The sequence below is a fragment of the Dermacentor variabilis genome, chromosome 1, assembly GCF_050947875.1.
Source record: "Dermacentor variabilis isolate Ectoservices chromosome 1, ASM5094787v1, whole genome shotgun sequence".
In the NCBI taxonomy this organism is placed as follows: Eukaryota; Metazoa; Arthropoda; class Arachnida; order Ixodida; family Ixodidae; genus Dermacentor; species Dermacentor variabilis.
This window is the reverse complement of record NC_134568.1, coordinates 183,975,965-183,997,331: the sequence shown is the minus strand read 5'-3', so window position 1 is coordinate 183,997,331 and position 21,367 is coordinate 183,975,965. Positions and strand designations below refer to the sequence as shown.

The following is a 21,367-nucleotide window of genomic DNA, read 5'->3' as shown; positions in this document are numbered from 1 at the left end:
GGCGCGCATCTAGAAACGTCGGGACACTACGGACAGGCGCATCCCATGCAGTGGTTCGAACCCTGCGCCATGACCTCAGACGGGACGGTGTGCTGGTGCTGCCGAACACCAGTGAGTGAGTGAAATAACTTCAATAGGTCTAGAGAACACGCAGGAGAGACCCCGCGCCACCCGGCTAGTCCCACGTAGGGGACCGCCAAGCCCAGCTTGACGGCCCGATCGCGGGCACTCTGGACGGCCAGGGTTTAGTCGTTGAGTTCGGGGCTGCCCAAGAGCGCAGCCCACCTATCCTCGCTGAAGGACGAGCCGATGGCTTCGCACTCCCACAACACATGGTCCAATGTTGCCGTTAGTCCACAGGCAGGGCAGTCCGCACTGGGATACCTTTCAGCGTATGTTGCATGAAGAACCGCAAGGTTAGGATACGCACCGGCTTGTAAAAGTCTAAGGGTCACCGCCCGTGCCCTGTATAAGGCGGGGTGCGGGAGGGGGAATGCCCGTCTTGACAGTAGTGTGAGGTAACCTCATGGAATGTGAGCAAGGATCCCTCGCGGGGCAGGGGTGACTGCGGAGGCGGCGCGGTCAGTGAGTCCTCGTGCGGACTCGTGCGCAGCCTCGTTAGGGTTAGAAGGAGCCCTCAGTCGACCCCAAGTTAGCGGGAAACCAAGTGATAGAATGTGGAGAGATACTTTTGCCGCTTTGTAGAATGCGAAGGGCCTGAGAGGAGACCATCTCGGTTTGGTAGGCCTTCATGACTGCCTTGGAATCGCTATATATTGCCTCTCTGCGACCATCGAGCACAGCCAGCGCGACTGCAACCTGTTCGGCTACCACGGGGCCTCGAAGTGCGTACCGTAGCGCAGCAAGTGAGCCTGGAATTGGAGTCGACGATGGAGACGGCGAATGCCTCTTGTTGGACATATGCCGCGGCATCCACGAAGCTTGCCACAATGTGGTTGTTGCGGACATGCTCGAGTAGAGCTGTACCCGACGTCTGCCGACGTTGTTTGCAGGATGCATATTGCGGGGAATGGGCACGATGTCGCGATGGGCGCGATATACCAGAACTTTTGCTGCCAGCTGTGAAATAGTGCGCCTTCGTACAGAGTAGTATTTAAGGGAAACAATGAGATCTGCCAAAGGGTCGGGCAGCCATCATCCGTCACCAAGTTCGCGAAGTAGTAACGTTGTTTGGTCGGCGAGTTGGTTCTTACTAGTGGGTGAAAGAAACCAGCGCAAAAACGCAAAGTAGTATTACGCATCGACATGACATTAGCAAAGTGCAGAGCCCGATGGCAAGCCGTTCGCATTCTCAAGTCCTGCAGCGACCACCACCAGACCCACATCGCGGAGGATAATTTCCCCGACCAGCGCTATCCCCTGCGGTTCAAAGCGCCCCATCTCCGCGACGCCGAGCACGACCACGCATGCAAAACAAACGCTGGGGGAGCTGGGACAACGCCGTAAAACACGCCGGCCGTCTGAAACACCCGAATGGTTGAAGCAGGGAATAAAAACAGCCAACGAATTTGCATATCGGTTGCGCGCCTGGCAAAGCGTGTCGTAGGCGCCATCATCGCGGCTCGCTCCCCGGCTGACGTGCCACCGGGATGGGGAAGAAAACGGCGCCGCGGCCACACGCGGCAGGCAAACAAAGCACTGATGCCGGCTCGAGAAGCCATCGCCCGGGTATCATATGCACGCCCGGACACTCGCCATTACCGAAAAACTGCGCCGGATAAAAGGAACGCGCATCGCTTGAACAAAAGCGGCCCGCGAGAACCGCAAATGGGGGGGGGGGGGGTGAAGTGGCCAGGAGGCAGCGAAAAAAGAAAAAAAAAAGGGGGGGGGGGGAGTTGCACAATGACGGGAAGGAAGCGGGCGCCGCCAGGAACAAAAAGCATCGCGGCCAGACTGGGAAAGAAGGCCGACAGCGCCGGGGCACCTGCGGCCACCGGCACTGTAGCCGGAGGCGCGACAGGCGATGCCCGGCGCTTGGACGCCGCCGGACAACGCGGTAACGGTTAAAGATACCGAGAAGAGACGCGCTTGCGCACCGCTTTCTATCTCGCTTCTCTCTTTTTGTGTGTGTTTTGCTTGTTTTTTGCTCTATATGCACGGTGGATGGAAGTAATCGAAAAGTGACTACTAGCCCAATCAACTTTCAAAAGGCCTCAGTTTGAAAATTGATCTGGCTACTTTCTTTCACGTTCCATCGAGCATTCGAACTCTCTTCTTCGAAGAGCGGAGACTTACTGACAATGTCCATTAATATCACTGACGAGGAACACCTTGGAATTAACGCAGGCAGTCTGCAGTTGCTTTACCGGGACCCACGAGCGTGCCCACTCCCCGATAGAGTAGCCCTCATCTCTTGGCTAGCCATTGACGAGGGGTGCAGAAAGCAACTTTAAAAGAAGCAGTCTGGACTTTTTTTCATGTACAGCTGTGAAATCAACAATGGATAGCATCACTGGAGGCCACTTCATTTGCATTAGCACTTTTCAAAGTGCGATTATGCACTACTGCAAGAAAGCTGCTGTATGCGTGTGTGCTTGTTCACGACAGTAATGTTCAATTCCTTGATAGGTAGACTGCACAGATTGGAGAACTTTTGCCTCTAATGTACCCATACAAAAACACTGCCATGCTTTCCCAAGAATGGAGGCATGCAGTGCAGGTGGCCAAAGAGGCAATGAAAGCACACTTGGGCTTTCATTTCTTGTCAAACATTTAGTTACACAATTTATCATGGACCAAATGGTCAGACCGCAAGACTATGTACACCTGACATAGGCAACCAGCACTCGAGCACCAGACACAAAAGTACTTCCAAGAGCTGGGTACCACCGTAGTAATAATGACAGACGGCGAAGGTATCAAAGTGTAGTGCCTATGATTTGATGCAAGTCACTGCTTTCAGCGATTCCCAATGTGAATGGGCATAGCTATAAACAGCAAACAAGCAGTAGGCACCACAATACCATGCAGCATTGCAATGCAGTTTTGAAGGCAGACCAATGGATTCACACTTCTGCTCCGAGTACCCTTGATTGCCTCAAATGCTACAATATGCTAAAAAATTAAACATTGCTGGTAAAGATTACATGCAAATATACCAATCAGCATTGATAACCTCAGTGTCCTGTGTATCTCAAGCGAAATTTCTGCAACTAAATGCATAGCAAACAATCAGTCAATGTAGCCCTTAACACTTTCTCAATCTCGTGCAAGTGACACCAAGTTAAAGGTGCCAGCCACAGCACATGACCCTGCTCAATGAAATCACAACATGAGAAGACTGCAAAAATACCATCCCACATTTTAGTCTCACTAACTTCTGGAAACTCTACGATTGCTGGACACTTTACAGCCGTGCCATTTGCATCACCAAAAATAGAATGTCACCATTCAATGCAGCCGGACATCACATGTGTAAAATGTGTTTGATCTACAATAGGTAGCCAGTCTCAGAGCGACAAGATGAATTGTATTTCATAGCAATAGAGTGAAGACAAGTCTTTTTGGCATTGCAGTCCTTCGTTGCACGAAGTGTCCATAGTTTATTTCCTTCAATTCCCTGTTAACTTGCTCAATCTGCACAATTATGAATCACATAGCCATTTCTATGTATAACAAAAGAACAAAAGTATGTAGCTCGTTCTTGAAGTATTTTCTTCACAAATCAATGTGCATTCTTTGAAAAAGTTTTCTGTGAGGTTGACTTAAATGGCTAAGAAAAATTGTTCTTATTCACAAAGCATAAACATGATCAAATTTGGTGCATTTTAACATGCTGTGAACAAAATTTCTGCCACTGTCCGAATACTTTAAGGAACAAATACAGCATACTTTCACGACCCCGCAATGAGATATGAACACGCAAAAACAACCTTACTGCCTGTAACTGCATTTGCAAACGTCAGTGTGCAAGAGGTCATGAAGTGTGGCTGTGCTTAAGTTGCTGCAACGAAATTGAAACTGCTCGATTGCCATGATGTGCGAGGGTTAAAAATGAATTGCTTACCAGCTCTTCCAGGGGACCTGGCCAGCACCCAGAAATCGATGGATTTCTCTTTATCCAGCTGCTCGTAGTCCCATTTCTCCTTGACGCGCACGTCGCCATTTGGGCTCACGTAGACCCAGCGATCGGGCTTCTCGAGCTCGAAGGTCTCGTCGACCGCCTTCTTGTCAAGCGTGAAGACAGTCTTGTTGACGTCACGGCCCTTGGTCTCTTCGAAACGGTACGTTTTCGTCGGCCGTATCGTGACCGTTGAGCGACGCACACGCGTCTGCTGCTGTTCATGTTCTAGGTAGCGCGGCGTGGGCGGTGCCGGCTCTGGCTCGAACACCTCTACCTTCACGGCGACAGTGCGTCCGAAGCGCTGTGGCTTGCCGCGGTCTCCCACGCGTACGGCCATCAGGTACGACTGGGGCGCGAGGCCACGAGTGACCATGAGCTCGCCCGTCTTGGGCACCACAGTGAAAAATGGATGGCGTTCAGCGAGACGAAAGCTGACGCTGTCACCGTCCGCGTCCGAAGCGCTCACGTTGCCCACGATGGTGTAGGGCTCGGCGTCGCGGGCAACGCGAAACACATACGCTTCCCTGTCCGCCACCGGGTCGTTGTCGTTCACGTCCAGCACGTCTACCAAAAGGAGCGTCAACGCAGAGTCGACGTCGTCGGAGGCCCGAAGTTTCAGCTCGTAGCGGTGGCGGCGTTCGCGATCCAACGGCCGGCTGGTGCGAAGCGCCAGCCGCGTGAAGTTGGCGTATAAGCGGGACACATTGAAGTCCTCGTGGCTGCCGTCCTCATCAGGCAGAAGTTCGTACTGGACGTCGCGGTTGGGGTCCCGCGTAGCACCGTCCAACTCGAGCACCGTCGTCCCGGCGCACTCGTTTTCGAGCACGGCACCCCGGAGCTCAGCCTTTGGAAACTTGAGAAGCTGCTGTTTGGGAATGACGTGCACGAGCAGCTCGTGGACACGGTCTTGCTGCGTTCGCGGCCAGCTCGGAAAGTCGGTCTCGGTCAGAACCAATTTCCCCGGCTTCCCGACTAAGTGGGACACGTTCGTGGCGACCATAAGCAGACCATCGCTCAGCATGCTGAAGCAACGCGCTACTCGGGGTTCTCCGGTCAATCCGAATGACTGACCTAAGTAGGGAAGCTGCTTCACGCTCAGGCCTGGGTAGACGTCATCCGGTAGGACCAGCACCTTATCTGAACTCGTCTTGCTGTGACTGGGTCCCCAAAGCGCGACCAGCACGACTGCTGCACAGATCAGTCTTGGGGGAAGCGCCATCGCGAAGCGTGTCTCCGGGCCCCGGGCGCACGGTCAACCGGAAAGCCGGCTTCAAGCGGCGTTCCACCGAGACTCGCAAAGGCGTCGCTCCTCCGTCACCGTCGAACCTGAACTCGACAAATAGACACATGCCAACAACGTCAAACTTGTGGCGACAGCCGTTGAATGATGCATCGCATAGCAAGATGTTGCGCTCTCGCATTCACAGAACAAGTCAATGCACCCTACCGGAGCTCAGTGACGTCCCGGCGTCCTTGTTAACCCTAACGCTGATTTCGCGAACGTGTAACTGACGAGCAGATAAATCTGAATTGGAAAAGAGATAGACGCACAAGCAGCTCAGTCCTGAGCTATTAACAGCGACACAACGCTAACTCAGCTGAGAAGCGGTAACCAGCCGAGCATACACAAAACAAAAACCACAACGAGCAGAAGCCGTGGAGACCATTAGAGGGTCAAACGCCAAGTTATTCTGCTTAGAAACACTCCATTTCGAAACTCGCAGCGCTCCTGCTCACTGCACACTGAATAGCTTAGCGCACTATAGGAACCACGGCACATGCACTGAAAAGTAATAAGTGTGCGCTCGTGCCCATGCAGCGATGGGGGTGTGAAGCACGGCATAATAAATGTCACTCCGTTCGTTCCGGTGCCTCACTCGGCCACGGATCGCACGGATAGAGCCGCTGCGCGTAGAACGTTCAGCAAACAAAAAATAGTAATATATAGGTCAGCAACTCACCTTTCCAAATGAAGATTAGATCCATAGAAATTTAAACACGCGCATTTGCTCCCAACATCAAACACACCACCGAACGAGCCCAAGCCGACTCAAAAGACAACGGCAGCGGCAGCAACGGTGGCCATTCCGCAAAACAGCGGCACTCCCTCTCTATTTGAAAAAAAAGAAGGAAAGATAGATCGAAAAAAAAAAAGTTAGTCTTTGATGAAATAATTGTACCCCTAAACAGCCCTGAATCTTTTTATTATTAATTTTTGTACTTTTAGTGTATAATATACAAGAGAGTAAATATTTTTTGTTGTTTCTGAAGAAAGAAATTACAAAGGCTGTGCGGGTACGTTCGCAGCTGGAAAGAGCGGCTTCCGGCCGCCATTGTTTCGAGTGTTTGTAGGTTTGTAGACGATTTGCAGTGCAAGTGTGATAAGTTGAACTAGGTTCGCTGTAACTGCACTGTGAATTGTCCTGGCGTCGTATCGGTAATTGTTCGGAATACGAACCGTATCACTGTAGCGCACCTATGCATTCCTGTTTTATCTGGCACTTTCAATGCTGATTTCGTAGCTTTCATGTTGACCTGCTGGCCTCTTCTGATTCTTCTTGTAATTGATCCATTGCTGATCATTAATGGATTAACTGTCATACTCTTTTTTTTTTAGAAATGGCAGGAAGTGCTACCTAGCCTGCAAGTGTGTACGCTAGTACTGCGCGCCACGTTTTGTTTTGGCCACTTGTCTGCTGTACACATTTATTGATTTTCATGGTACTGTTCGCGCAGAACCAGATAAAAAATGCGGTGATTCTTGCTATCTTTCTAAAGGTGTGATACTCCTAATGGTCGATAGAAATTTATCTGCGGAACAGAAAACCGTCCTAAGTGATTCTGCAAGTGTTAAGGTGGCCCCTCACTTTCTCTTGCCTTTTGACAGGGAAAAAAAAAAGTGATAGTGACTTGTTCTCATCACGCTCTGTGCTGTGGTCATTTAAATGTTCAACTATTTAAAAGAAAAGTCGCTTGTCTTCGTTTTTATTTATTGTATTCCTCACAAAGCTGTAACGGCTATATAATTGCTCTCTTAACGAAAATAAAAAGAGCGCAATTATATCAACATGGAGGAAAGATGCTTTGAAGTAATCCATATTCAACGTGACGGGTAAGGCCATCACACACATACTGTCGCTATTTGCAACGGGTGGTAACATGTGGGTGGCAGCAATGGCCATTAAAATGGTCTTTCCAAACTTGATGCTTGTATTATTATCAGTTGTTTTAAAACATAAATGGTCATTGATTGGGCCTCCTAGCAAAACAACCCATGCAGTATTTATGGCTTTCCTTGTGTACGTACATTCACAGCAGAGGCCTGCGAGGATTGCACTCGGCAACCATTGAGACTGCGATACTGTGGGTGTGTGATGGTGGGACCATGCCAAGTTCTGGACAGTTGCTTTCTGGAGGTGTGTGAATATTCGAAACTTTCGAATAACGAATCGAATAGTCACTATTCAACTAAGTCCTCAAATGGAATAGTCACTATTTGAAAAACCTAACGTAGCAAAAAATAGATTAGCTTTCCTTTTATCTGCAGTCTATAGCATGTAGCATCACTCAGACTGCCAGACATTTCCAGCTAAATGAGATTCACTCACAATAAAACGCTCTTTAGGCACAATATTCCGTGATAGATATTGTTAGTACTATTTCTATGTGCAGCACCTGTGTTCCCTGATCAGATTGCCCACCGTGGTTGCTCAGTGGCTATGGTGTTGGGCTGCTGAGCACGAGGTCGCAGGATTGAATCCCGGCCACCGCGGCTGCATTTCGATGGGCGCAAAATGTGAAAACACCTGCGTACTTAGATTTAGGTGCACGTTAAAAAACCCCAGGTGGTCAAAATTTCCGGAGTCCTCCACTATGGCGTGCCTCATAATGAGAAAGTGGTTTTGGCATGTAAAAACCCTATAATTAAAAAAAATTAAATTAATCTTATCGGGTTAAGTAAGCATATGTTTCATTGCAACATATATTATACAATAGGCACCGTCTGCCGTGACCATTCGAACTAGAGAAAAAGTTCTTTTTTTTTTTTTCATTCTGCCATTGCTGCAGATGGAACGCATTTATGACTTGGTCGCAATATTAATTGGCCCACAAAGCTGCCCTTCTAAACTTTGTATGATATCTCATGACCACGTATTCTCCAAAGAATCCCACATTGCAAACGAAGTGCTTAGCTAATTGTTCCTAACGCTTGCTTTCTGCTTTTAGTAAAGCATGCTTTAACATGTACAGTGTAATGACAGAAACTTTCTGATGTTGAGAATACCAGGATGGGAAAATTGTAGGGGTTTGTAGCGATAGGTAAGAAGGTTGTACATTATTCACAAGCCATTTGAAAAATTTTCAATATTCGATTCAATTTACTTCTGGCACTGTTTGATTTGTAATCAATTCGATCTCAAAAACTACTGTTTGCACACCCCTATTCCTTTCAGATAACTGTAATGATGAGAGGACAAACATGCTTGGCCGTAGGCAACCAGGCAGCTTGCATTGGAAATTCGCAGCATAGAAGCCATGTTTTTCAGAGGTGCGAACTATTGAGGCTGTTGCAGTCATACACAGCAGGTCAGATCAGCAAAATAAAGCTGCCTGACTGAAGGATAGACATGACGACGCTCACCATCAAGTCACACACAACAGATCAGATGCATGATACCCTCTGTGCAAAAGAAATTACTTCATAACTATATCTTAGATGTGCCGCGCTACACTTGCCATTACAGCTGTCTGGTCCAGTTTTTTTATTTAAGATATGTTTTAACAGTGTAGTCGGTTTCTTGCAAGCATGTTGTGCTTGGTACTAGGAATGCATTTTACAATTCACTGTTATTATCAATAGTGTTATCTACATGATATCTTTACTTGCCATGCACTATAAGCAGAATTCACTAGCTGAATGCTTAGTGATGTACATACTTCTGTGAAACTAAGCATCGAAGTTTTGATTCATTTTAATAATGGCCTGTCATCAACTCTGCTTCTCTATCTAAGTGAACTGTGTACAGCACAGACTGGCTCTAATTCACTTTCAGACCTCCGTCATTCAGAAATTTAATGGCACCTAAACATGATGACAAGACCAGATAGGCACAGAAATGCTGTCTTTCAAACTATTTTATTGTCACACTTGCGTGGCCTAAAAACCTGCAGTACATTTGTTGCCACCTATTATACACGTCAAACAGAAGTTCCAGCTTGATGGCCTCGTAGACATTATGCCAACACAGGTTGCATGCTTCCTGTGCCTACACAACTTCCTCTGTCGGCTGATTATAACTTAGAGTAACAGCCTGACATCATTCAGAACTTGAATGACAGTTACGCCCTTTACAGCAGACAGCCAAGTGCCTTTCAATGCATTTGACTCGTAAATTAAGGCTCAGGCCTATTAGCCCCATAAATTTTATTGCAATAGCAATTATATTGACTCCCGGCGAATTTCTGCTGTTGGCGTCAGGTTCCGTATAAAGTGCCAAGTGCGATGAGATCCTAACGTGCACCGCATACTGTAGGTGCGAGGGTGAGCCGACAAGTGTGGTGGCTTGACCCACGCCATCTTCCCAATTGCCCAGTGTTGTGCACGCAAGGGCGGCAAGTATGCGTCCGTGTGTCCACTAGGCCGGCCGTTTCTGCGCATGGCACAACTCTGTGTACTCTGTCTTGGAAGTTATCTGCTGTGGGTGCCAATCTTAGGCGAGCCGAGATGGCTGGTGGCTTTTGTGTGCTGTGTTCTCGAGCGCCTAGTCGTGGAGGCTTGCATTGTAAAATTTTTTTTTCCCCCAAAGCGAAGTACCAACTGCATGTACAGGGTGTTTCAGCGAACGCTTTCAAAATTTTTTAAACGTTGCCTGTGGCAAATAGCTCAATTAGTTTATGAGCCAGTCTACTCGAAGTGGCAGACTCTACTTGCACAAAAAATTGAAATGCAAAATTGATGAATTAACAAGAATTCACTAATTAACTTTTTAGCTAATTACTTCATGAGCCATATTGCAATTTACAAATTCTAGCAGTGGACTTCGTAAGGCGGATCCGCTTGGAGCGAATTCTCAGGACACCAGTTTTGAGATATAAATTGCATTGGCGTTCCAGTTAATTTGTTAAGAAAACGTCTGAACACCGAAGCACACAAGTAACTGGAACACCAATGCATTTCTCCGCAAAGTTCGGGAATTTATATCTCGAAACTGGTGTCGTATTGAAAATTCGTTCCAAGTGGATCCGCCTTGCGAACTCCACAGCTAGAATTTGACAATTGCAATATGGGCCATAATGTAATTAGTCAGAAACTTAATTACTGAATTTTTATTAATTAGTAAATTTTGCATCTCAATTTTTTGTGTAAGTATTGTCCACCGCTCCGAGTAGACGGGCTCATAAACTAGAATTGTGATATCTGCCACAGGCAACCTTTAAAGATTTTTGAAAGTGTTCGCTGAAACACCCTGTATGTATTAGTAATTGCTTCAGAGAATGCAGGGTGCAACTTTCAATGGCTCTTTATGATTGTGCATACCAGATGCAAGGTCATTTTAATATTTTTTTAGATGAATAGGTTGAAAATGTGGCACTGTAGTTGTGCTGACCAAATAAAGCTCTGGTTATTTCAATAATTGTATGTCGCCTGCAGTACTCACGGAAATTTTAGCAACTAAAAGAAAAATGCTTTCCGCTTATAAAAGCAATTTTATGTCCGCTGTCAGGTATTGTTTCTGAAGTATGGTGGCATCTAGCACTCTGCCATGATTATATGACCTGGGAAGGGACTGCATCTCCATAAGATGCTATGCATGCTGGGGCAGTCGCTGCATTCAATGTAGAGATGAGTATCTTCGCGAAAAGACCTTATAGAAAGTGACTGTGGGCTAAGGGTGTGGAGAGAACTGACTGCCCACGAGGAGGTGTGGTGGAAATTGCCGGAACATTGGTGAACATGGGTGAATATATATGTAATGTTTGTGTGTGTTCTCTCTTTCGTACATACGACTGGTTAAGGGGCAATCGCATTAAAGAACGTTTTACCACCACCATCAATTTATATTTAATCATGTCTTAGTATCAGCGAGTGTAAATGCAAGTAGCACGTCACATTTGAAATTTCATCTATGCACGTGCCGTGTTGAATTCTCACGTTTTACGTGCATCACGATTTGATTATAAGGCACACCATAATGGCAGGCTCCAGCTTAATTTTGACCACCAGGGCGGTGCTTCCAATGCACCGGGCAAGGGCGTTTTTGTATTTCGCTTCCATCAAAATGCAACGGCCACGATTCAATCCCGCGACCTCGTGCTTAGCAGCGCAATGCCGTAGCCGCTAAGCCACCGCGGCGGGTCGCACCATGCCCTGTTCAGGTCGGTTTTCTACCGTTTTCGTTCCATAGTCTGTCATGTTCGGATGTGTTGAGCACTCTGCAAACAGACTTTATTTCTCTATTCTAGCACAGTTGGCGTTAATCTACAAGCAATCACAAGAGAAATCACAACAGCTTTATGAAAAGAGCTCAAGTACAGCGAAACTGGTCATGAAGCTTAAATCAAATGACAATTATTGTTGTGTGGAAAATATACACCCTTAAGGGCGCAACTGTTTTTAGAGTGTATCTTGCCACACAATGATAATCGTCATCTGTCTTGTCCACATTTCCTTTCTTTAACGCTGCGAGCCCAGTACTTCCTAGTCACGAACCCTTGCGCGTTTTTAGCTTGACTCGGCATTTTCGACAGGAAAGTAGCCAGCGCCTAGTTTTCAAGAGAGAAAAAGCAAGCAAGGCAGATGACAATTATTATTTGGGGACAAGATAAGCCCCAAATGGTGTGAGCTTTTTTTAGAGTGCACTCTTAAGCAAAATTGCGCCCTTTGGGTCGCATCTTGCCAGACAACAATAATCGTCATGTGTTGTCCGCATTTCCTTTAGCGCTGTGAGCCCGGTACTTCTGAGTCCCGAACGGCATGTGCATTATCATCATGACAGTATTCTCGACAGGAAAGTAGCGAGCGCAGCGTTTTCAAGAAAGGAAACGCAAGCAAGGCAGATGACGATTATCGTTGTGTGGCAGATAGACACCCCAAAGGGTGTACCTTTGTCTACACTCTAAAGTTTAAACCCTTTGTGTATATCGCCACACAACGGTAATCTTCATCTGCCTTGCGTGCGTTTCCTTTCTTGAAAACCCTGCGCTCGCTACTTTCCTGTCGAGAATGCCGTGTCAAACTGTTAACGCGCAAGCCGTTCATGACTGGGAAGTACCGGGCTCGCAGCGTTAAAGAAAAGAATCGCGGGCAAGTGAGATGACGATTGTTGTGGCGCTCGTCCTGTGTTCTGCTTGTCCCTGTGTCATTTATTGTGCTATGTATCCCAGTCTGAAAAAAATAGCGCTCGTCCTGTGTTCTGCTTGTCCCTGTGTATTTTTTGCGCTATGTATCCCAGTCTGAATGTATCCCACCAACACGCCCAAACTTCTTCCCTGCTAAAGATTGTTGTGGGACAATGTAAGCCCCAAAGGGTGTAATTTTTGAGAGTGTACACTCTTAGAAAATTCACGCCCTTTGGGGTGTATATCTGCAACAACAATAATCGTCATCCGTCCTTCCCGCGTTCCCTTTCTTTAACGCGGCGAGCCCGGTACTTTCCTGTAACGAACGGGATGCGCGTCATCAGCATGACGTAGCATTGCCGACAGGAAAGTAGCGGGCGCGGCGTTTTCAAGAAAGGAAACGCAAGCAAGGCAGATGACGATTATCGTTGTGGGACAAATATACACCCCAAAGGGTGCAGCCGTGTTAAGAGTGTATACACTCTTAACACTTCGCCTTGCTTAAAACTTTGCAGCACGGATGACGGTTATTGTTGTGGGACAAGATACGCCCCAAAGGGTGTAAATTTTTCTAAGAGTGGAATGCTTTACACCCTTTGGGGCGTATCTTGTCCCACAACAATAACCGTCATCTGTCTTGCCCGCGTTTCCTTTCTTTAACGCTGCGAGCCCGGTACTTCCCAGTCACGAACGGCATGCGCGTTATCAGTGTGACGCAGCATTCTCGACAGGAAAGTAGCGAGCGCCGAGTTTTCAGGAAAGGAAACGCAAGCAAGGCAGGTGACGATTGTTGTGGGACAAATATACACCCCAAAGGGTGCAACTGTTTTAAGAGTGTATGGTTGTGCGGCTAATATACACCCCAAAGGGTGTACATGTTCCTTACACGCTTAGAAGAATTTACACCCTTTGGGGCGTATCTTGTCCCACAACAATAATCGTCATCCGTGCTGCCCGCGTTTCCTTTCTTTAACGCTGCGAGCCCGGTACTTTCCAGTCACGAACGGCATGCGCCTTATCAGTGTGACGCAGCATTGTCGACAGGAAAGTAGCGAGCGCCGAGTTTTCAGGAAAGGAAACGCAAGCAAGGCAGATGACGATTATCGTTGTGGGACAAATATACACCTCAAAGGGTGTAACCGTTTTAAGAGTACAGTGCAGCTGCTGATGATTTCATCTCTTATTAGTTTTCATAAGCGCGCAAAAAGTCCTCGAAGCTCTCCGGCGCGAGGTAACCTGTTGAACGTTTGAGAGCCACGTGTGCAAGAAACGTCAGCTGGTGACGTGACCTTTCCTTCGTGGTCTGCATGCGCTGCGCAAGCGGAACAATTTCAAGCGTCCTTCCTGTCTTTAGATCACTATCATCACTCTTTTTGACCCGGTGGTCGAGTCCGGCTCGCAGCATGCGCATGGCTTCATCATCGGTTAATGCGTCAAAACGACCATTGAGCTGCGCCTTTCCATTTCGGCGTGCTTCTTGAGCTGAAATAAGAAGCAGTCTGTAGTTGTGTTTCCGCTGTACCATACGAAACAATTATCCCAGCGTGCCCGACCGCATTTGCTTTGTCACCTCTGGATTTCACTTCTGCTTTCACTGGATCCACATGGAAAATAAGCGTTTGAGTAATAAGTTTATGCTTCAAAGCAAGCTTTGTTTGCCTCTTGGCCGAGGTTTGTCGTTTTCTCGCCAGACATATTTGTGAATATATTTATTAAGGTAATACAACTTGGGCCGCTGAGTATTCATGTGTCACTCGTACCAACGTGTCATTCTTGGCCAATGCCTCAGAATGCGTATTTACCAGAAAAGATAAGCAGGACAAGATCAAGAAGTGAAGAAATCGGCAAAAGAACAAGCCATGCAAGTTTGGAGAATTAATTGAAGTGATCTGAGATATGAGCGTGCATTTAGCGAGGATTCAACGTCAACATTGAGCAAGGAACATTAAGACAGAAAAGTCGGCTACAGAGAAGTGCGTAAAAATACATTCAGTTTGCGTCATTTTTTTTTTTTTTTTTTACAAACATGATGGTCTAGCGTTTCGTTTTGGATAGCACTTACGTTTACTATTTGCGCAAGCATAAAAAGAAAAGATAAAAAGCTTCGCTTAACACCGATTCCTGCATATGCATGGAATCCGCGTACAATTATTTTAAAAAATTTATTGAAAACTACCTGCAGCGCAAGAAAAAATCCCTCCCATGAGTCTTCAAAAGAAGTGATACTGGCTGCATATGCATGCATGGTAGCTATACTGAGTTGATTGCAACATTGGAGTTGTATCTGACTGCCAGGGAGTTTCGGATTAACATTTGTTTCTTAAGGACAAAAGCAATGGTAATTGGGGCGCTTAAACAAATCATGGTGAGATTACCTCTCAAGTGTTTTCCCGCCATCGCAACACGAAGGAAGCGGTTTTTTTCATTGTGTCCACAGAATGCACAAGCATGTCTCGCAGAATGTTTTCGAGAGTTCTTCAGACACTGGTTTAAATTAAGAGTCTAGCAAGTTCGTATGCAGAAGCTTTTTTTTTTTTTTCACTGAGATGGCAGGGAAACACGAGGACAAAAAGAAGGCACATTTCATACACAGGCGCTATGCCTTTTGGTGTCTTTTGTCCTCGTGTTACTCCACGCCACGAAGCAAGAAACATTTAGGAGTGGAAACTCCGATGTTTGCGGCGACCAGAAAAGGTCACAAGCCCGCGGAACCGTTATCGTGCTGGCGGCCTGGAAAGAAATTACCATAGATTACCGCCGTTGAGAGCGCGCCGGAGCCGCCTGCCCGGGCGCTGCATTTTTTATTTTTTTCGCTGCGGCTTCTACGACGCGCCGCATGGCGCCGCCACTGTATACGGCCCCGTCGGCGCATAGAACAATTGTGACCTTATCTGGTCGCCCGCGCTCGCTCACGCTGACGGGAGTTTCACCTCCTAAATGTCTTACTCCGTGCTCCACGCTCAACCACTTTCATCCAGATGTACCAACAAATCTCGTCCTCGTCAGTTCGCGTTGTTATTCGTCAACTATGTATCAGAACCAGCTAACCCTCCAACAAACCTTGTCCCTTTTTATCGTAGGTCCAAGATAAAAATGCAGGGTCGACAAATGTTGCGACTTTGGTGGCTATAAGCAACGGCTCCGCTTCGTCATGTCTTCGGAAAAGCTTGATCGAGAAAGTTCCGAGCTTCCTTTAAAAATGCACTCGGCGCATTCCGCTGTTCCTGCGGCGAGCGTCGGCGTAACTGAGCGAACGAGCGCCGCGAAGAATTAAAGCGAACGCGGAGCACAGCGGTATAGATGAAAGCAAGGCCATAGCGAAGAGGAGGGTGCCGCGGAACAATGAGGCGGAAAACGGAGGGGGAGCGGAGGGGAGACGGCCTGCGCATGCGCTGAGTTGCTGGCGGCCACAGCATCCGCAACCGTGTGGTCGGTCTCATGTGCGCCTCAGAGTGGTGGCGAGGGTGCAGTGAGGTGGGGAGGGCTACGCTGGTCCGTAGCGTCTGCTCCTTAGGTCAATCCGCGGTACCAGCGTCACCGCGGGTCGGCCCACGTATGAGGAGTAAAGCCCCTTAAACTTCGTAAAGTAGTGCCACGCTTTGAAGAAAGCCGCCTCCTCCTCGCGCGCCCTGGCCTAAGCCGACGCCGCGTCGCTATTGGACTAATAGCATCACGTGGGCCCTCGCGCCGTGCGTCAGCGCCATTTTTGCTCGAGAAGCGTCTACGGAGTGGCAAGGAGCGCATGTTGGCGCCGTTGCTACGCTCGAGCAATGTAGGCGGCGCCACGGTCGAGGAGCGAGCTTGAAAGAGAGGAGAAACGAGGGGGAGTGAAGGCGGAGGAGGAGAGTGTCGCTACTTTACGAAGTTTAAGGGGCTTTAATGAGGAGGAGCCTGCTTCACCTCCGCCGCAGGTCGGGCCAGTATTGCACTATATTCGGGATCGGCCCACGTATGGGGAGTGCTTAACGCCTGCTTCACCTCCGTCGCATGTCGGCCCGGCATTGCACTATCTTCGGGTTCGGCCCACGTATGGGGAGTGCTTAACGCCTGCTTCACCTCCGTCGCATGTCGGCCCGGCATTGCACTATCTTCGGGTTCGGCCCACGTATGGGGAGTGCTTAACGCCTGCTTCACCTCTGTCGCGTGTCGGCCCGGCATTGCACTATCTTCGGGTTAGGCTAACCAGGCGCCCAGCTTCCGAGATCACCTGCTTTGATTGTGATATCAAACGGGTTCGCACTTTGTTCTTCTAATGATTAGTGTTATTATTGCTATATCGAAGAAGAAACGGTTCGCAATCTTTCTGGCAATGGATATACCGTGTGATCTATCTTAATGGAAACAAATAAAAAAAAAGGGGGGGGGGGGTTGACTGAGGCGGTGATGCTTTCTTCACTAGTCGTTTTTTCAGCGCGGCCGACAAATGGCGGATCAGCTTTCGCAGATTGTTCGCTAATTAACTAAGATTGGTTAAGTAACATTTAAAATACTGATTTTAATGTTAATGTTGCAATAGGGGTATTGAAGAAGGACGCCGCAGGAGGCAAAATCAATTTACGTGGTTTTAAAAGCGTCATGCGTTATTGAGATATCCGTTGGCAACAAAATTCGCTCCGAATTGTCGCTGTGTTTTTTTTTTCCTCTTTTATTGCGATAGCAGTTATATGGACGTTCCAGGCGCATTTCTGCCGTCGCCAAAATCGTCGCTGCGCGGCCTATATGTGCGAGTAAAAGCTTGCGAGGGTGAGCCGGCGACAGCGGCTCAATCTTGCGCACGCAACGGTGGGAAGCGGGGACGAAGCGCGGCGCCGCCTTCCGTCGCGCGCAATGCGTTGGGGGAGGGGAGGGATGGGAACGCGTTCTACTCCGGGCGGGCGCCCGGCCGGGCCGCTGTATTCTTTTTTCTATGGCTGTATCCTGAAAGACATTTGCGATGGGCACAGAGTCAGCGTTCCGCTGTATTTTCGCGGCGTAGTTCGCGTTGGGGGGGGGGGGATGCGAGCGGCAGCTCGAAGGTCAATTCGCTCGCCGCTGCTGCCGCGTGTCCTCGCTGCAGCGTTTTGACAGTGAGTTTCTGCGGTCATCGAGTGAGATGTGCTCATGTTTGCTTGTGCGCGCGTGGCACCATGCTTGTTAATTCAGTTAGTGTGCCCATGTTTACAAGTTTATACGGCCGATAAAACTTATATCCTTACTTCGTATCATCATACCTTGCTAGTGAAGCAGCGCACTGACACGGACACAGTGAAGACGACACTCGCTGCACTCGCAACTATTTTATTTCAGAACACATACTTCATATTTATATACCTGCGCACCCTCAGGCGTCAAAGAAAATCAAGGCAAGATTAAAGGCATTTTTAAAAAAAATTGTTTGTCTGCGCCTAGTCGGGCGTCAAAGATATGACACCTAGCTATCATGGTGTGCAATCCTATCGTATTTGTTGCACCCCTAACAACCATTTTTATTGTGCAACAAATACGATAGGACTGCACACCATGATAGCTAGGTGTCATAGCTTTGACGCCCGACTAGGCGCAGACAAACGATTTTTTAACAAAATGCCTTTAATCTTGCCTTGATTATTTTTGACGCCTGAGGGTGCGCAGGTATATAAATATGAAGTATGTGTTCTGAAATAACATAGTTGCGAGTGCAGCGAGTGTCGTCTTTTCCTGTTTGTCTTCACTGTGTCGGTGTCAGTGCGCTGCTTCACCAGCAAGGTATGATGATTACTCACCAACTAGCCCAACTTTCCACTTTACTTACTTCGTATAGCTGTACCCATTTTTGCTATCGCAATCGATGCTTAATTCGCCTTTCGGGCGAAACCGCGACTTTTCTTTTATTGCAGGTGCATTGCAATGTGACTGCCTCAAAATTTACCGATAAACAACTAGCTCAAAGGTTATAAAAAGGTGACCAATAATTTTTTTAATTAGCCTTTTCAAGCTTACGTTAACAGCGGCAAAATTTGTTGCAAAGCTTTTTTACAAATAAATTCGTATGGTCTAAAAAACAGCAACAATGAAGTTACAGTGACGCTTCACTTCGTGAACGCGGCTTACACGCCAGCGTATGGGTGATATTCTCTTTTTGTGCATTGCGCGCATAGCATTTTAAAATGTTTTGATTCTGTGTAAGTGTGGCGGTTTTTTCAAGGCTTACCTTTTATTTTGTATGTTCTATGTCCGTTTTTTTTTAGTTTTATAGAGTAAATTGCAAGTAGGAAAGACGATAAGGCACTGTAAGTAAATGCAGTTTTTATTTCAAGCAATTTGGTAATGGTACTTACTACTCATGCTATTCATTTCCCCCTTCTCCTTCTTCCTCTTCTGGAGTTTCCTGGGCACGCCAAGCCCGCGCCTTTTGCCGGACTTGTTCAACTCGTGCCCGACGCTTGGCGACGACTTCGGGGTCAGTAGGCTCGCGCTCGGCTTGCCGCCGCATGAGTCTCTCCTCCGTCCTTTTCCCTCGGCGTTTGACCTGTCGATCACGAGACGAACCCGGTGCGTCCATAGCGCATTAAGAACACGTAGCAACTGCCAGATGAGGTCAACCCAGCGCGCCTCAGCCTACCCTCCTCCTCCGCGACGCCTCGCCTTTCTCCTTCCCCGCTTCGCTCAAGTTGCGCCACCTAGAGGAAAGTCTACGTGGCGTTGCTTTGCCAACAACACCTGGACAAGAGAAGGCCTGAGCGCTCGGTGAGTGACGTCACAGAGAGGAGGCCGGCGGCCTGCTTGGGGATACGGTTGAATGAAGGGATCGCCCACTTACGTGCAACGTTAACCGAAGCGCTGTTATTGTCTTTTAGTCTTAGTTGAACAGATGGCCCGCAGAGCACAGAGGGTGTTCCAAGATTATTTTATTTATGTAAAACATTTTACGCGCTGCATTATTAAAAAGCCCGTCCATAAAAAATGAAATGGTTCAACCTTAGGATTGAGAACGAATTTCGGGTACATGATGACAGGGAGCATGGCTTATATTGAAAAGTCACAGTGCGGCCATCTTCTTCATAGTAGCTTCATTGCCTTGATTTATCGTCGGCGTCAAAGAGTTTGCCGTTCAGGCGCCCACAAAAGTTCTTCAACAAAATGTTAGCACTGCACCATAACGCACATCTCCTGAAAAACGAGAAGAAAGAGGGTTAACCGAGGGGCCCGATTTTTATTAGTCATATCATGAGAAGCCAAGAAACACTGACACCAAGGACAACATAGGGGAAATTACTTGTGCTGAATAAATGAAATAAAGAAACGATAAATTAGTGGAAGATGAAGTGGATGAAAAAACAACTTGCCGCAGGTGGGAGCCGAACCCACAACCTTCGCATTTCGCGTGCGATGCTCTACCAATTGAGCTACCGCGGCGGCGTTTCCCCATCCACTTCCACGTCCACCGCCAAGGTCTATGAGTGGTGGCGCTGGCTAACACTCCCAGGGTTCTCACTAGTACACATAAATACCCAAGAAAGCGGATGAGGAAACGCCGCCGCGGTAGCTCAATTGGTAGAGCATCGCACGCGAAATGCGAAGGTTGTGGGTTCGGCTCCCACCTGCGGCAAGTTGTTTTTTCATCCACTTCATCTTCCACTAATTTATCGTTTCTTTATTTCATTTATTCAGCACAAGTAATTTCCCCTATGTTGTCCTTGGTGTCAGTGTTTGTTGGCTTAATTCTCATGATGTCTCCTGAAAAAGTCACTGGTCTTTCCTTCATTTTAGGGACACATGTATTTATTCCAGTCTAGATTAGGCTTTAAACGAATAATTTCGCTTGCGAGGCATTATTACATACAGTACCGCAGTCCACGTATTTATAACACCTCAAATAAGTTTAGCAATGGAGATACAAAACATTAGTGCAAGTATTACAAGGAAACAGATGCCTTATTCCGCAACGTTTCAGCTTTTCTATTCTTTGCCTTAGCATTGACATCCAATATTCTTTCATTCATCTTGCGGAAACATGAACACAATTTTTCGACCCCGATTTGTAATTGCTCCGGCAATTGGACACGCAGAACTTGTTAGGCATATCCTGGCATGAACGTAATCCACATTCCGCAGCAATGAAGGCTTACCGGACACACAACTGCAATCGCAGCACAAGCGCAGAGACTACATGCACGGTTCACGTCCAGAAAAAAGTGCGCTCGGAAGCATGTTGCAGCATGCCAGGAGCTATCCAAGGAGCGGCAGGGTTCTCGGAACTAATCGAATTGTTATCGCCGTCATCGCTCACTCGGTCTTCCGCGCCTCGTTTTCAACACAGGTGCGCCGCTCGTAGCTGCGTAGCACGCTGCACGGAACTTCTATGTGGGCCTCTTTTGCGTGACGCAGCACGCGATTCTCTTCTCCACCTCCAGGCGCCTTCCTCCTCCGGCGCTCGCTTCTCTCGCGGCGACACGCATAATCTCGCCGATTTCACAGACGGGGCATGTACGCGTCCGCGTAAAGCACCCTGTCAAAGAAATTCACCGAGGATCAATTGCGATACTCCTTAACGCGAAATTTGAGCGTGTGTATTTCGTGTTTTTATTTCGCGATATACTGGCTGGCGCGGACAATATGTCTCGTGACCCGCCGTGGTTGCTTAGTGGCTATGGTGTTAGGCTGGTAAGCACGAGGTCGCGGGATCGAATCCTGGCCACGGCGGCCGCATTTCGATGGGGGCGAAATGCGAAAACACCCCTGTGCTTAGATTTAGGTGCACGTTAAAGAACCACAGCTGGTCGAAATTTCCGGAGTCCTCCACTACGGCGTGCTTCATAATCAGAAAGTGGTTTTGGCACGTAAAACCCCATAATTTAATCTGTCTCGTGTGGCACGTTGCAAACGGAGCGAAGTATGGCGCGACTGCCTCGTTAATCGGGTGATCACGTGCGAGAGGCAGGGCGTGGGTGACGCGTGGGAGAGATTCACAGCAGCCGCTGCAGA

The 21,367-nt window shown here is 47.9% G+C and overlaps 2 protein-coding genes across 11 annotated transcripts in view; one reads left to right on the top strand and one right to left on the bottom strand.

The window, feature by feature from the left end:
* CadN (neural cadherin) overlaps window positions 1–6,180 on the bottom strand; it is a 340,879-nt gene extending 334,699 nt beyond the window's left edge. For all 10 annotated transcript variants that reach the window (XR_012829742.1, XM_075700558.1, XM_075700567.1 and 7 more), the window contains exons 1-2: window positions 6,046–6,180; window positions 4,028–5,410 (exon numbers count right to left, since the gene is read on the bottom strand). Coding sequence is in view for 9 of the 10 variants with exons in the window: in XM_075700558.1 (XP_075556673.1) it covers window positions 4,028–5,303 (1,276 nt within the window). In the remaining variant the exon portion in view is untranslated. The remainder of the gene's footprint in view (window positions 1–4,027; window positions 5,411–6,045) is intronic.
* Window positions 1–21,367, top strand: part of LOC142588770 (dual specificity protein phosphatase 3-like) — a 44,539-nt gene that overhangs the window by 8,184 nt on the left and 14,988 nt on the right. The window lies entirely within an intron of this gene.